Genomic DNA, 15,005 nt, shown 5'->3' with positions numbered 1-15,005 from the left:
AAACTGAGTTGGATTGGTGTGGAAAAAACAGTATTAGTATGAGCTGTGTGCAGCACGCTCATGACAACTTCTGAAATGTTTGAGAGGTTGCACCGTAAAAGCGTCTCTAAAAGGAAACTTGAATCTGTGTGCAGGAGGTGTAGCTTCTCTGCAAACTAACAAATGAAATGTTGAAACAGCCACAGAGGCTGCTCTGTGGTTCAGCTCACTGTAGTTGAGAAGGAATAACATCATTTACATCTAAGCTTGTTTGTCGAGGATAACACAAAGTATTTTGCTGATGTATTGATGTATTGTGTTAATTTAGTTGATGAGATGTCAACATGTGTTAACAACTTAACACTGACTCTAGAAAGAGGCTCAGTGATATTTTGATTTATTGTATATTATTGTATTTTATTTAGTCAGGATAATGAATACATTCATTTGTTTCCGTTGCAGCAAAAGAAAAGCAGCATTGGTTCTATTGCAGAACTTCAACCTGAGTTTGTTTGTAAGTCATATAGTCAAACCTGGTTTTTATGAGTTGAGCGTCGTTCACCTTATTATTAACAGCAACACTCTGATTCACCTCATCGGTGAGGGTTAGGGTCGGCATTGTTGAGGAAATGGCTCCACGAGGTTTAAAGAAGCTTGAGACGATTCCACACATCAGCTTCTTAACATCAGGACCAGAACACTTTGCTTTTGAAAGCTAAATCCTCTCACAAAATGACTCGATCTTTCCTGTCTGGCTGACCGGTTTGCATGTTTGATCGAGGACCTCGTTGTTTCTCAACGTGGTGAATTCTCTCGTTACAGAGTCCAAACTGTGACGTCTGCGGCTGCACAGAATGCAGCTGGAGGCTGGCCTTGTGTACAGTTTGTGCATCCAGAAGATACCTTTTATGGAGAGGCAAACTATTCATGTGAGAGATTAATAAGCGGGACATTGCCATCCACAAAGTGTGTGTCGTGTTCACGGTGATTTGAGCTGCTACTTATTGAACGGGTTCACGGTGTGCTTCCTTTACCTTCATTTAACAGCCCTGGCCCCTACAGCCGGAAAATTAAAACATTGCAGTTTATAATTTTGTATTGTTCCACTCTAAATAATAATTTCAATACCTCATAATGCGGCATAAATATGAAACTGAGGGCCACTCTTAAACTACGGCACCCTGTCATTGATTCTTAGATGGGGCAGAAGGGATGGGAGTCAGAACCAGGACTGCTGCCATCATGTGCAGAAACTCTACAACAAAAACGGACCAATCCCAGTGTGGGGTCATGTCTTCAGGATTCTTATTTTAGGAGAAATGAATCAAAAACAAATCTAGAACACTAGAACATTGTTTAGTTCTTGTTGGTTCCTGCATGCCCAGAACATACTTTGAAGATGCACACCTCACTGTCTACATGCTATTGTATGTAACTCCTGCATTCCTTTTGGTCTTCTATGATACATTTTCAGCAGAACTAATGGAAGTGTGTTTGGGCATAGTGACTGAATGACTCATAGTGTGAGTGGCACCAATAGGAAGCCTGTTCTCACAAGGCTGGAATAATTGACGGTAGCTCATCTGCCAGCTCATCTAAATACAGAAACCTGCACTGAATCCAGGTCAGGTCATTATGGCATCATCAATTAAAACAGCACCATTGTCAAACAGCTGGCAGACCGCCGGATTCTTGCATGACCTATGAGACATGCTTTAGTAGCTACAAAATGGGTTAGCACTCAAGATGGGATGGCAAAATCCGCTAGCTAATTAGCTTAGCTTCAGTAATGTGACATATTCCCGACTGAAATGAACACGTGGAGAGAACTGATGAAGTAGTTGGTGGATTTGAAGTGTCTGTGGCCTCAAATGCACAGTTGGAGAAAGATAGTTGACCTCCAGCTCCCTCACCCACGTCGTTAGATCAGCTGGTGGAGGATGAGGAGGAGAAATGTATGAATTATAACACAACTAGCCTGTAGAAATGTAAACCAAACAAACACCTCTAAACCAATGATATTACAATGCCAGCTACTACGACACACAATTTAACAGTCAAAGTCAGTTTTATGTAATGGGAGCGGAGCAACAAATCACATTTGATAAAGTCCACAATCAGACCCAAACACACACATGCACACTCAATGTGTTCCTCTTCCACGCTGCGTCTTCTCCTGCTGTATAGCCTGTGTGTGATTTTACCTTTAGTGTTTCAACACTAATGACTCTCACCACACTGGCAAACTAGCCCGATAGCTTAGCACGTCTGAGTACACACATGGAAGCGCATTCCGTCCACCCACACATGTATTCACACACACCTCCACACACAAATCATGTCCAGCTATTGTGTATTTAAATTGGCAACCTGCTGTTTTCCGTTCCTCCTGGTCTCCTGTGCCTGTCGGGGGCCTCTGATGCTGTTGTTTAATGAGCAGAGGCTCTCCTCAGACTTGTTCCTGGTCTATCTGCTTCTGTTGCTGTGTTGTGTGTTTGCTGTTGCAGCGCTGACCAGGGGAGACATGCAGGTCTGTGTCCCAAGGCTAATTGCTGCTACTTGGCTGAGTCTTTCTTTGCCCCGCTCTCATTGACTCCCCGGACTCCAGGGGGATTCCCATAGGCACCCAAAGACAAACAAACCTGGGCGGACAATCAATAACGGATGCAAGAGTTACCGCTGAGTGCAGCCGCTGATTAAGATTCCTCGGGAATGTGTGTGTGTGTGTGTGTGTGTGTGTGCTATGTAAGAGCGTGAGTATGTGAAGGTGTTTGCTGATTGTCTCCACTCCTTCAGTGCTAACTGGAATCTTCAGCCGGTCCCTAACTGCTTGTTTATGTGATTTGGATTAAGAGTATCACAGAGTTCAGAGGCATCTTCACAACAACAGCACATTAATGCTCGCAGGTAATTACTCCCACAACCCCTCAGCTTCACGTCAGGGTCGCTGAGCTCGTGTCTGTGCCTGAATGTGAGACTTGATCTACTGACGGTGTTAAATAAGACTCCTCATTCCTCAATTTGAACTCAATGTTTCCTTCTCTGTTTGAATGATTTTCAATCCTCTTCTTAATTACTGCATTAAATGACCTATCCCTCAGTATAATCACATATAAAAGCATATCTAAAGCACACTGCATCTGTCCCTGTGTGTCACTGACTGCCATCGGCTAGCAAGCAATGCTGTGCGTTCGTGTCATCTCGCCTCTCTTCACCCTCCGTAACCCTCCATTCCCTCTGCTCCCCTTCTCACTGAGCTCGTGTTTGCTTTAGTTCTCGTCTCCAGTCCGCCTGACTCACAACCGTGATCTTGACCAAACGCAGGGAAAGGTCAAGGTTGGCTGGCAAATTGCCTCAAAGCAATCAGGCTTTTTCTCTCTGCGCTAACAGCGTGAGCTCTCTGTCTCTGTCGCCATCTTGCCATCTCTCCATATTTTTCCTCTCCTTGTCCGTCTCTGTGTTTACCCGTGGGGAGGGGGGGGGGCTGCTTTGAAGTCTCGGCTCTGACCGACGGCTGAGCGAGGGCTGGGGACTTGAAAGCACCAAGCGCCACTGCCTGGGTGACATTTCAGCACAGACCAGCGTGACCCAGCAGGATGCTTGTGTGCGTGTGTGTGTGTGTGTGTGTGTGTGTGTGTGTGTGTGTGTGTGTGTGTGTGTGTGTGTGTGTGTGTGTGGACAAGAAAGTGTCTCCTTATGGCTTCAGCTGTCCTCAAGGACTGCTGGCTGCCGGGGGCTATTTGCCTCCACACCAAAGGGATTACCTTTCATTACATGAAAAACAGAATCACCCATTCAACCTCTAACCCCTCTCTCAACAATAGTGCCATTGGGATGCAGTGCTACAGCTGATGCCCCTGTTGGAAATCCACACTCTGTAGCTAGATCTAGTACAAACCAGTATTGCATGAGCCATGGCTACATGCGACCTTTTATAAGACTTTCAGAACCCACACGTGGCTCAAGGGCAGCCTGCTTTGGGTCAGCTGTTCTTTGCAATCCAGTGTGCCTGAGTGGCTTTCCTCTGATGGCTTCACACACATGACTGACTTTACTTTAATGTGTCACACACTACCCACACACTCAGCCAAACAACATCAAAGACGACCCGAGGCCCATAGCTGGACGAATGTCTTAATCTACCACCTGTGTGTGTGTGTGTGTGTGTGTGTGTGTGTGTGTGTGTGTGTGTCCTGTAAATGGTGTAAACAGGTGTTAACATGTCAGCCCACAAGATGCCACATGCCGCTGTGTCATGATCTCCTGAACAGCTGTCCCCCCTGCCATTGTGTGTATGTATGTGTTTACTGTAAGGTTATAAGTGGCTGCAAGAGGCAAGAGGAGCTTCAGCCCTAGATATTGTGCTGAGTCAAGGACAAACAAAGAGAAAGGGCAGAGAAGGAAAGGAAGCTTAATGGCCGTGATTTCCTGGACAACAGGAGCATTTTCATCTGCTATATCTCTGATGTAGTGGGTACGAAGAGGGACTGTCCAGTCAACAAAAAGATAATCTCTGTTGCTAGCTAATGTCCTGATCAACAGCCATATGTTCCAACAAATGTCCTTGAGGACACCTGAGGACAGAACCCCCCCTGTGTCTTTGTACGTCTCTCTAGATCAAAGAAGCAGCTGATAATGCCTCCGATGTAAATCGTCATTTCTGCCCTCAGGTGGAGTTCGAGAAGCTGGACTACAACTACTACCTCCCTCTGTTCTTTGATGGTTTAACTGAGACTGATCATCCGTACAAGTTCCTCGCCTGTCAGGGAGTCCATGAGCTGCTGGACAACGGAGGCCCCAAGATCCTGCCCGTCGTTCCCCAGCTCATCGTCCCCATCAGGAGTAAGTCTGGCCCGGGTGTCTCCTCTCACGCTTTACAAATCACACACAGCACAGCTCCCTTCTCAAGTGACCCTGTGTGTGTTGACATCATTTCACCGTCACTGTGTTCCTCTGCCGCTGAGGGGAAATGTGGTTTTATCTCAAGACTGAAGAAACGCCTACAGATGAACCCTAACGACTATCAGAGTATTGATCACATATTTCAATGAAGCTCGAACAAATGCTAAGATCATAGCTATAGAGTGAGGAGAGGAACACCATAGTTCACCAAAGACATTAGTGTTCAGTTCTTAAATGTGAATACATAACACATAACACAGGAGCATTATCACAGCCATTTCCAATCACTAATATACAGCAACTATTCAATTAACGTCAGCAGCAACATGTTCCTGCTCTCTTATTCATTTACATCAGTTTACAAACCTTTCTATAATTAAACATTATTATTATTTAATGAGCGGCTGACAGCTCAGTCGTCCTCTGTTTGAGTTCAGTTGCAGCCGTACTGTTTTGATGACAGCATCATTACATTTTCATTTCTGTTTGCTGATCTCAGATGAACCCGAGTCTGGAGGACATTCACGTTGTTTATAGTGTCGCTAGCTGGAGCCTTCAATAAGTCACAAGATAATAACTCACAATGGATTAAAAGGTGTAGTTAGTAGACCTGCTGTTAGGTAACTTAACATGAGGTATCATAGAGAGAGTCCTTCAAATTGGACCTTGCTTAAAAATATGTGAAAATACATTATAAATATGAAAATATTTTTTTTAAATCAATATTAATATTCATCTATATCTAAATTGTATTAACGTAATCTCAACGATACTCTCAAACCTCTCACACAATATTTCAGCTGCAACAGAGTGCAACCGAAATAGCACAACGTACTTCACCGGGAATAGACTCACCTGTCTCACAACAGATTCTAACATTACCGTACAACCAGTCCTGTGACAAGTCCTAATTTGGTTTCAGTCATACGGTTCCTATTATTACATTAGCCCTCAGGGCGAAGTGTCCTTGTTCTTCCTTTTCCCGGAAGAGGTTGACTCTCAAAGCATGCCTGATAATCTGCCATGTGCAACGTGGTGACGTGCCGCATTTCACTGCGTTATCGCTGCGCTGTGCTTCCCTACCTTTCCACACGGACACATTTCCACGCTCGCATGCTCACGAGTTGGCAGATGGAGATGGGCTGAAGGGTCAGGTCTCAGGTCAGAGAAGTCTGTGACTTTGTACTTTATCAGAAGCTACAGCGATGTGGATCAGAAGCTACAGTGATGTGGATCAGAACCTACAGCGATGTGGATCAGAACCTACAGCGATGTGGATCAGAACCTACAGCGATGTGGACGGGAAAGGTTCCCTGTGTGGCGAACACGAGCAGGAGGACCGAGGTGCAGAGAAGTTAGAGGAATGCAGAGTGTAGCTTTTGTTGGAAAATTTCAGCACACTTGCACAGACACACAGTCTCACACACACACACACACACACGCGCACACACACGCACACACACACACACACACTGTCTTTTGTTTGGCGCCGGTGCCAAGTGGAGTGTCAGTTTCAAAGTGGGAGCCTTTAAGTGGCGCCTAGTGAGCCTGGGATAGTGTTCATGTCAGGCAGTCGGCTGCTGGTGTGTACGTGTATGTTAGTGTGTGTGTCCTTTGTTTATGTGTGTCGGTTGGACGTCTGTGGAGGCGGAGGGGCGTGACGGAGACACAGTGACAGACTGACCCTGGCACACAGTCTGTCTCCACACTACACACTGCTCTGAGCGCCGGCTGTAAAGTCTTCACCATCACACATCTTACAGCGTGACACATCTTGTTTTGTGTTCGCATGAGTTTCACTGTATTGATATGATAATTAATCCTATTAATGATGGAACAAGTTGTGTTTGAGTTGGTGGTAGATTTGTCAAATGAATTCAGATTTGATCATTTTCACAGGTGTGTGATTTGCCAGCATCTTTTCACAGATAGTTTAAATATTTGGACGGCCTAATGTCCACTCAGCCGCTTTGCACACGACTTGTCATCATGCCCAGAGCGACCGGGCCACTCGCTAACTTAGGCAGTAGTTTATAAATTCAAACCCCTCAGCAGTTCTGGTCATTTGTCTCGGGGAGGCCAGACCAAAGGTGATGGTTATGAACCTCGTGAAAACACGCACTTCGCACTGATAATGGAATTCTAAATGGCCTGCTCCTTATTAACTTCCTGGTTTATTAAAAATCAGGCCTGTTTCTCCATCCACAAGGCAAAGCCGCCAGTCCGTGTCTCTGTTGCAGATTAATTACTTTTCTATGGAGCAGGGAAGAAGGAGGGATGGTGGGAAAAGAGGAAGAAAGTAAAAAGCCGTCTGCAGTTTAAAATGGCAAGATATATATTTTTCTCCTCTAACGTTAATACATCTTCAATGTGGCTGGCAGGCTCTTATCTGCAGAGCGACTGAGTCACGTCAGGCCCTGGTGAATTTTGATGATGGCTGCAGGTCACCCAATGAGAATACACAATGAAGGAGGCTCCGGCTGACTTTATACTGTGAGGCGCTGTCCTCAGTGACTTAAAGACGGAACTCTTTCCTACTGTACGCCCTGTTCCCTTCAGCCCATGTTAGAGACTCTACCTCACACACTAACAACTGAAAATAAAAGACACCTTTAGCGATGAATTCAGTACATCTTCTTTTCTCAAAATGTGTTTTTTGGAAGCATCCACTGGTAAAATAATCCAAAAAGTGAAATTGCAGACGCTTTTTTATGAAACCCTGACATTTCAGAAGTAAAGGCAGAAATGTCTTGCTCAGCTAAACGGCACCATGGTGACTAAAGAAGAAAGGGAACACGTTACTGAAATGCTGTGCTTTTGTTTTTTTCCGGCTGCTTTAAATAGGGAGCAGGATTCAGAGCCATGCCTCCTTTGAGCCTCACTTGATTGGCATAACATTTGTTCAGCTTTGGACCAAAATGAGACTTTCATTACAAGAAGATCCCCAGCTACGCCTCTGCACAGGAACATCTCCTGATCTGAAAAGTGTATTTATACTGTGAGTGAGAACAATTCACCGCTAAACTCTCCGACGCGTCGCCCTACCTCTGACACTTCACAGGAAACAGAACACAGGGTCACCTCTGTTTTATTTCCACACTGAATATGAAGCAGGTCCTCGCATGAATAGATTATTACTTTATTCAGATCTGTCCCAACACAGGTTTTATACCAGCGTTAATATATCAGGCCCTCGGCTGCCTCTTTTAATTTTTTTTTCCTTTCCTCCTCTTTTTTTTGCGGCGAGGCGAGAGTGGCGATGAATAATTGAACAGTCCCGCGGTCCAAATGTCACAGCAGGGGAAATTGTTTGCGCTGGCTGGTAATTAGAATTTCATTGTTTGTTATGTAGGTTTGAAATTCCTGTCATTCCACATTCCACCTTATCTGGGTGATGGCGGATATCTCCACGCTCGTCTGTCTGGGGAGACACTAAGGCAGAGATGGAGAGATGGAGCACAATGCATTCGCTCATTCAGCATCATCTCCACTGCTGCTGGGCCTGTGGATAGGCCTCTCTCACACACACACACACACACACACACACCGACAGAGACAAAGACTCTCAAACGGACAGAACAATGGACCGGGTACAAAGGGTCATTTTCTCACATACACACATGCACAAAATTGCATTATTGCAGTATGATGTATCCCTTCAACCCATGAGTGTTCGTGTGACTTCTACATTGACTTGTTCATTGATACTAAATAAGTAGCATTGCCTTCAAGTCGCCTGACACTTTATTTTACTTGTGGCAAACAGGCGACTGAAGAGTTTACGCGTTTCATTATTTTCTCGCCATTTGTTCGGTGAGAGTTCATGTGAGCAGCTCTCCTGAGGAGTCATGTGTGAGGAGAGAACAGAGGAGTTGAACGAGGCAGCGAGAGCGTTAGCTTCAGCTGAGCCTGGTTCAACAGACTATCAGAACTTCAGTGCTTCAGGTTTCACTAGATTAGTATATAATTAGTCTTAATGTTACTCGGCACATTCATTTATTTTCTTCAAAACCAAAAGCAGAGAAATACTTGATTAAAATACCTCCATTGGTCGTTTTCGAGTATTAAACATGTAGCCTGGTAGAGTAGTCCTCTGTTTGTGACAGTAGAGGCATCAGTTGACAGCTACAGGTTTCTCAGAGATACGTTGCTCAGGCCTGTTTTCTAACTCAGGGATTCACGATCACATTAAAAACAACTGAAACAAGCACGAGCGTGAAGACTTAAGTCCGTCTTCGTCGCTAATCACAGTTATTTTCTAACCCTTTGCCCTCCGCCTGTCACGTCTCTTCATCTCTCTCTCTGACATGTTTGTCTTTTGTTGTTTTACCCCTTCCCTCGTTCTCTCTCTGAATTTGTCTCTCTTGATCTCTCCAGCCCTCCGTCTCTCCACCACCGTTCCCTTTTGTTCTCTCTATCAGTGGGAGATGGAGTTAAGTGCAGCTGTAGGCCAAATAGCCCAGTGATTGGCTCTCACTTACTCCTGCCTCCCCAGTGCATTTGAAATCACTGATTGCAGACAAGCCAGTCTAAATCAAAGCCAAGCTGTAAAGGAAATGCTTTCAAGGGGAAGGTAGTGTGTGTGTGGGAGTTACGATTTATGTGTAATTTGTCTTATGTACCATATAATTGCAGTTGTCAGAATCACTCCACATTTGCTGTACCTCCACCTGCCTGAACAAACAACCTGCAAATCAGATCTAAAACTGGACTGACACTTTTACCTCGTAGCTCCTTGTTTTCTGACTGATCTCTGGCTTCTGTCCTGCTCTTCAGAGGCCCTGAACACCAAGAACCATCAGGTGATGTGCATCATGCTGAAAGTCCTGAAGCATCTGGTGGTGTCCGGTGACGACGTGGGAGAGGCTCTGGTGCCGTACTTCAGACAAATCCTCCCCGTTTTCAGAATCTTCAAGGAGAAGAACAGTAAGTGTTAATTCACGGACAGGTTGTGCGTCGGCATAACGAGGCTCTGCGCTTTTGTGGGGCAGTCATTGTGTAAGCGCCTCCCTTTGTGTTATAAATCATTTTTGGTGCGAGCACTGCTGCTCCGTCAGAGAGTTGAAGGACAGCAAACATTTAGGAGCCTGTGACAGACAGTGAGAAGCATTCGTGTGTGTTGTGTGTTGTGTAGCCTGTGTTAAGACAGTGAGAAGCATTTGTGTGTGTTGTGTGTCGTGTAGCCTGTGTTAAGACAGTGCATCTTGTGACTTCCAGGCAGAGAGCATCCTTATTTCCTCTGTAGATCCAGTGCATGCACCTGCCCCTGAATCCTTTGTTCTCCTCTTCCTCCCACCACTTTAACATCCACTTGACAGAGAAGCTCCATTTTGTCCTTTCTGCTGTCAGTCAGGCTGCATTGTGCGGCGCTGTTGAGGAGGAGACTTTGTCCTTGCTTTCTCTGAAAGCCTCCACCTGGGTGACACCAGGACCTGGGAAGATTGGCATCAGATAGGCAGGGCTCTTTGTGCGGCTGTGTCAAAGCACTTAGCATGCTGTGACATGATGTGAGCCCATTGGAGTCTTAGAGGCACAACCGGTCGCAAACACGACTCAACACACAGCCAGTCGGATGTGGAGAGTGACACTGTGAATCAATCATTTAAACACAGGCCTTAACAGGAGAAAACACAAGGCTTTAGTCTCTTAATCAATATCCAATTTGAATCTCTTGTCTCTTTAATTCGCTTACATTATCTCTTTGTATTTGCTGAGGTCTAAAAAAAGGAATGCGCGAGCCGGAAGATGCAGCGTGGAAAGACACAGGATGAGAAAGAAAAGCCTGCCTTATTAGTGCATGTCCATATGCAAATCTCCTCTGTAAATTAGCTGTCAAATCAATCCCCTAAACCGTTCTGAAGCGTGAGTTTCTCCGTCACAGCGCAGGCTCAGCAGTTGGCCGGTGAACCCCACCAGGAATAGTTTTATCTCTGGCTGGTAGTTACTGTGCCGGCCTGTCTGTCCTCCTCTGGCGGGCATCGATTAAACCCGAGCCAACCTCCCACCTGGCAGACGTCCCTGCTATTGACCTCTCCCAGAGAGACCGGTCCGGAACAGAGAGGGGTCTATGCGGCTGCCAGAGTACGGGACCCGATCGGCTGAGCAGCGACAGCGCTTCGCGTTCAGCAGTTCATCGGCATCTAGTAGAGTTTACAAGATTGGTTGGAGTTGAGGCACAAGGCTCAACCAAGTTAAAGTACACAAGTATGTTCATATAAGTTCACAGACAGATAGAATATTTCCAGTGTTATTTAGCTTTTTCTCCATCTGGAGCTTTACTGTAAAATAAGCTGTCATGTTCTTCACCGCCCACTCTCTGCTGACACACACAGATACGACTTCAAATAGAGGATACACACTCTGTGATTCAGAACTCTGTGTTCTTTCTCTCTAATGCGGAAATATTTCAGGGCTGTTCTCTCTCACTCTTTCTATGCATGCATGCCTTTGTCTCCGTCTCTTTCTTCAGTTTAGTGTGGCTTGTTTATATCGATATCAAAGCTTCCATTGAAGTCCATCTATTATCTAATATCGCTTATACACACCTCCAGCTCCATCCCACGCTCGCTCGGCTGTCTCACCCAGAGCGAGCGGCTGCCTCCTGCAGACAGACGCCATCATTGTGTTTAATACACCAGAAGACACAGAGCACTGTCTAGCAGTGTGTGCTAACATCTCCCCTTGGCTCTCCCACACTGTAACTCGCAGAGCTTGCATGGCATCCCTCTTATCTCCTGAGCCACAAACCGGCCACTGTCCAGTGTGTGCCAAGTGTGTGTGTGTGTATGTATGTGTGTGCGTGTGTGTGTGTGTGTGTGTGTGTGTGTGTGTGTGTGTGTGTGTGTGTGTGTGTGTGTGTGTGTGTGTGTGCATCTGTCATGAATAGATCTGTTGACTCCCATATGCAGCTGTTGACTTCAGTGTGGACGAGGGCCCCAGCGCTCTGTCTCCGTGTCTCTCTGTTCACTGTTCTTTAGGTCTGCCAGGCTCTGTCCACTACGCTCACATACACGCACAGACACACACACGCACAGACACGCACACACACACACACATATAATCACATGTTGTCCCAGCAACAAAACCTGACTTTGTCCCTGTCGCCTCAGTTGTTGGAGCTGTGAATCAATAGGCTGACAGCCGCTGCTGCAGCGCCGGGATACACTCGTATCACCAGTATCTCATCATGGGACCGATCCCCGAGGCTGTGTTCACACACTCCCGCTGTGTCGCTCCCGCTCTCAGACAGGGTGGTGACCTGTTAAATTGCTCTGTATACAGGCCTTATCTGAGACATTTTTCCAGGGTCAGAGCTGGAGCTTCACAGCCATCTCCAAAATGGACCCTTGGGTGTCCTCTCCCTCTCACAGACGGAGCACTGGACCTCTGACCGGGCGAGCGCGCCCGTGCCCCACATGCCGAGGCGTCTGAAGAAGGAACAGCTCCATTGTTGAACGAGAGAAAAGTGTCGCTGTTTAACTCCCGGCTGCTATTCTTACCACTGGAACAGTAATGCCTCGCTTGAAGCGCACAATAATGAGCAATCGCATAGTATCACCGTCCTTGATGTTCCCCTTTGTCTTCTGAATCAGCGCTCTCAGCTTTTGTTTGCTTTGTGTGTGTGTGTGTGTGTGTGTGTGTGTGTGTGTGTGTGTGTGTGTGTGTGTGTGTGTGTGTGTGTGTGTGTGTGTGTGTGTGTGAGAGAGCCGTTGTTGAGGATAGTGTAGGAATGTGCTGTGATTTGCTCAGCTCTCTTGTTTGCTTGCTGTGATGAATCTTATCCCTAATGAAATGCAACAACGTCCCTTATGAAGGAGAGATGTGCTCCCTCATCCAGCAAACTCCTCTTCTGAGCTCCAGAGGATGGGAGCTCCTCTACTGAGCATCATTTGAGAAAGTGAGTTTGTGGAGTTCTGTGAGGCCACAAAGTGACCTACACAGACTCATGTTGTGGTCTTGTATAGGGATCAACGGGTCATTGTCATAACATTCTGTGTTTTCTGCTTTTCCTTTACATAAACCTGATCTGATGAGGTCCACAGTGAGGTAAGACTCTGAAGTCAGGGTGTCAGACTCACCTTGTCTGGATATCCATGTTTGAGAATAACTAGAATTGGATAATGATGTATTTCTTTTAGCTACATTTATCTTAAACAACATGTTTTGATTGAAGATATTTCTGAATAAATAAATGTTAAAGAAGAACATTTAACTTAATTTAAGGTTACGGTAAAATAAGTACATTTTAAAGTATATTATGCTTTAATTGATGTGACTATTAGTAAACCACTACGCCACCCAGCGACCAGCACATGCTGAGAATATCTTGAAACAGCTCACTGATGCAGGATTTGGTTCCAGAACATTCTATTTATTCAGCCTCACTGATTCATAGACAAACAAAGAGATGATGAGGGAATATGTTTCCTGACATCTTCAGCCGCTACATCTTTCATTGTGTTTGAAGGGAGGTGATGTTCGATGTTCTTCTGGTGTTTCTTTTAGTCTGCATTGTAGCTTTGTTGTTGTTGTCCTGATGATTTTCTCCGCTTATCTGTAAGGTGTAGGTCCTTAAACTCCTATTCATCACTGACACACTCTCTCTCTCACACACACACACTAAAACACACATTCACGCACTCATACATATTGCTCACACACGCTGCGGTGATCTGCTTCATTTGGCCTCTTTTGTCTTCCTGCTAGGAATGTGTCCGGCTATGATAAGGTCTCCCCCGCACTCAGGCTCTCTGTCTTGTGTTCCTGGGCGACCGGTGTGGTTTTTGTGTTGGTGACAGATGCAGTGCTGTGGCTGGCCACTCTGTCTTCCCCTGTGGGCCTGCTTTATCTGTGTATCACATGACGCACACACACACACACACACACACACACACACACACACACACACACACACACACACACACACACTCACTACATGCTTGGATGTCTCTATGAACACGGCGGATCAGTAACGGCCCAAGCTGATCGCTGGGATGGAATTAAACAGGAAGAGCTGGTCGACCTTGTAGCCCCTCCCACTCCGTGACAGAAGGACGGTCAGGAACAAGGAGGCAAGGACATTTCACCGGCGGTGGATGGAGATAATATACATGTGACTGTCACATATGAAATGACCATCGTGAACACGCAGGCGTATCTAATCCAAAGCATTTTTTTTCCCACTCATTTTAATCTGACAGAAGGCCAAGCGTATGCCGGTGTGCTCAGCCACCTGTGCTCTTGTCCACAATACGATGTAATGCTCCAGTTTACTGCCAGAGCGCTGCACTGTTGCGTATATAGTGATGAAGTTAATTCCTGGGGATTCCCATCCACAAATATTAGTCTTCTTTAATGACCTTTTCCAGCTGCTGGAATGAATTCACTGCCGTACTTTCACTGTGTACATAGCGACGCAATGGAGGGGACCATGCCGACACACACACACACACACACACACACACACACACACACACACACACACACGCCCGTGGCCCCCATGTAATCCATCATCGTCCACAGACACACACAGCTCCTTGTCCCTGTGGACGACAGAACACACACCTCATCCTCAGCCCCGTCTCCTCTTCCATGCCCCCTTCTCCAGCGGGAGATATCTATCTATCAAGCAATCACAGCCTGCCAAGGCCCCTCGCCATTAAAATACAGAAAGAGTGGGAGGAACTGCCAGAGAAAAGAGAGAGATGGAGAGAAAGATAGCATGAGTGAGCGTGAGATGAAATCCAGGTAATACCGAGCTTGTCTGTTCTTACCTGCTCCACCGTTAGCATGCTTCACAGCACATAATGACTTTTTCCTTCTCTCCTGAAGCTTAAGAAAAGACGAAAAAATATATTTCTATATTAATGCAGTCCCCATCTCCCTCCACTCCCATACTTCTTCCGCCTGCAGATATGCCCACTTGGCTCTGTTAATTTCTATTGTCAGCAGGTCTGAGGCGGAGCAGCCAATCAGGTGGGAGCGTGAGCCCTTGGGCCTGCAGTCGCTCTGCGGCTCCAATTTAAAGGTCAGCTGATAAGCAGCCTGATTCATGCATAATCTGGGCTGCTCTGCAGGCAGACAGACAGTCCGTTCAACAAACACACACACACACACACACACAC

The 15,005-nt window shown here is 46.1% G+C and overlaps 1 protein-coding gene across 1 annotated transcript in view; it reads left to right on the top strand.

The window, feature by feature from the left end:
- The window catches only part of LOC137884491 (parkin coregulated gene protein-like), a 97,630-nt gene that overhangs the window by 33,656 nt on the left and 48,969 nt on the right, over positions 1-15,005 (top strand). Inside the window, exons 3-4 of the mRNA XM_068726272.1 lie at positions 4,650-4,821; positions 9,658-9,807. Of these exons, the coding sequence (XP_068582373.1) occupies positions 4,650-4,821; positions 9,658-9,807 (322 nt within the window). The remainder of the gene's footprint in view (positions 1-4,649; positions 4,822-9,657; positions 9,808-15,005) is intronic.

This window comes from Cebidichthys violaceus, unplaced genomic scaffold (assembly GCF_023349555.1).
Source record: "Cebidichthys violaceus isolate CVI_PGR_0920_01 unplaced genomic scaffold, fCebVio1.0.p SCAF_39, whole genome shotgun sequence".
Taxonomy (NCBI): domain Eukaryota; kingdom Metazoa; phylum Chordata; class Actinopteri; order Perciformes; family Stichaeidae; genus Cebidichthys; species Cebidichthys violaceus.
The sequence above is the reverse complement of the archived record's forward strand: the minus strand, read 5'-3'. Positions and strand labels throughout refer to the sequence as shown.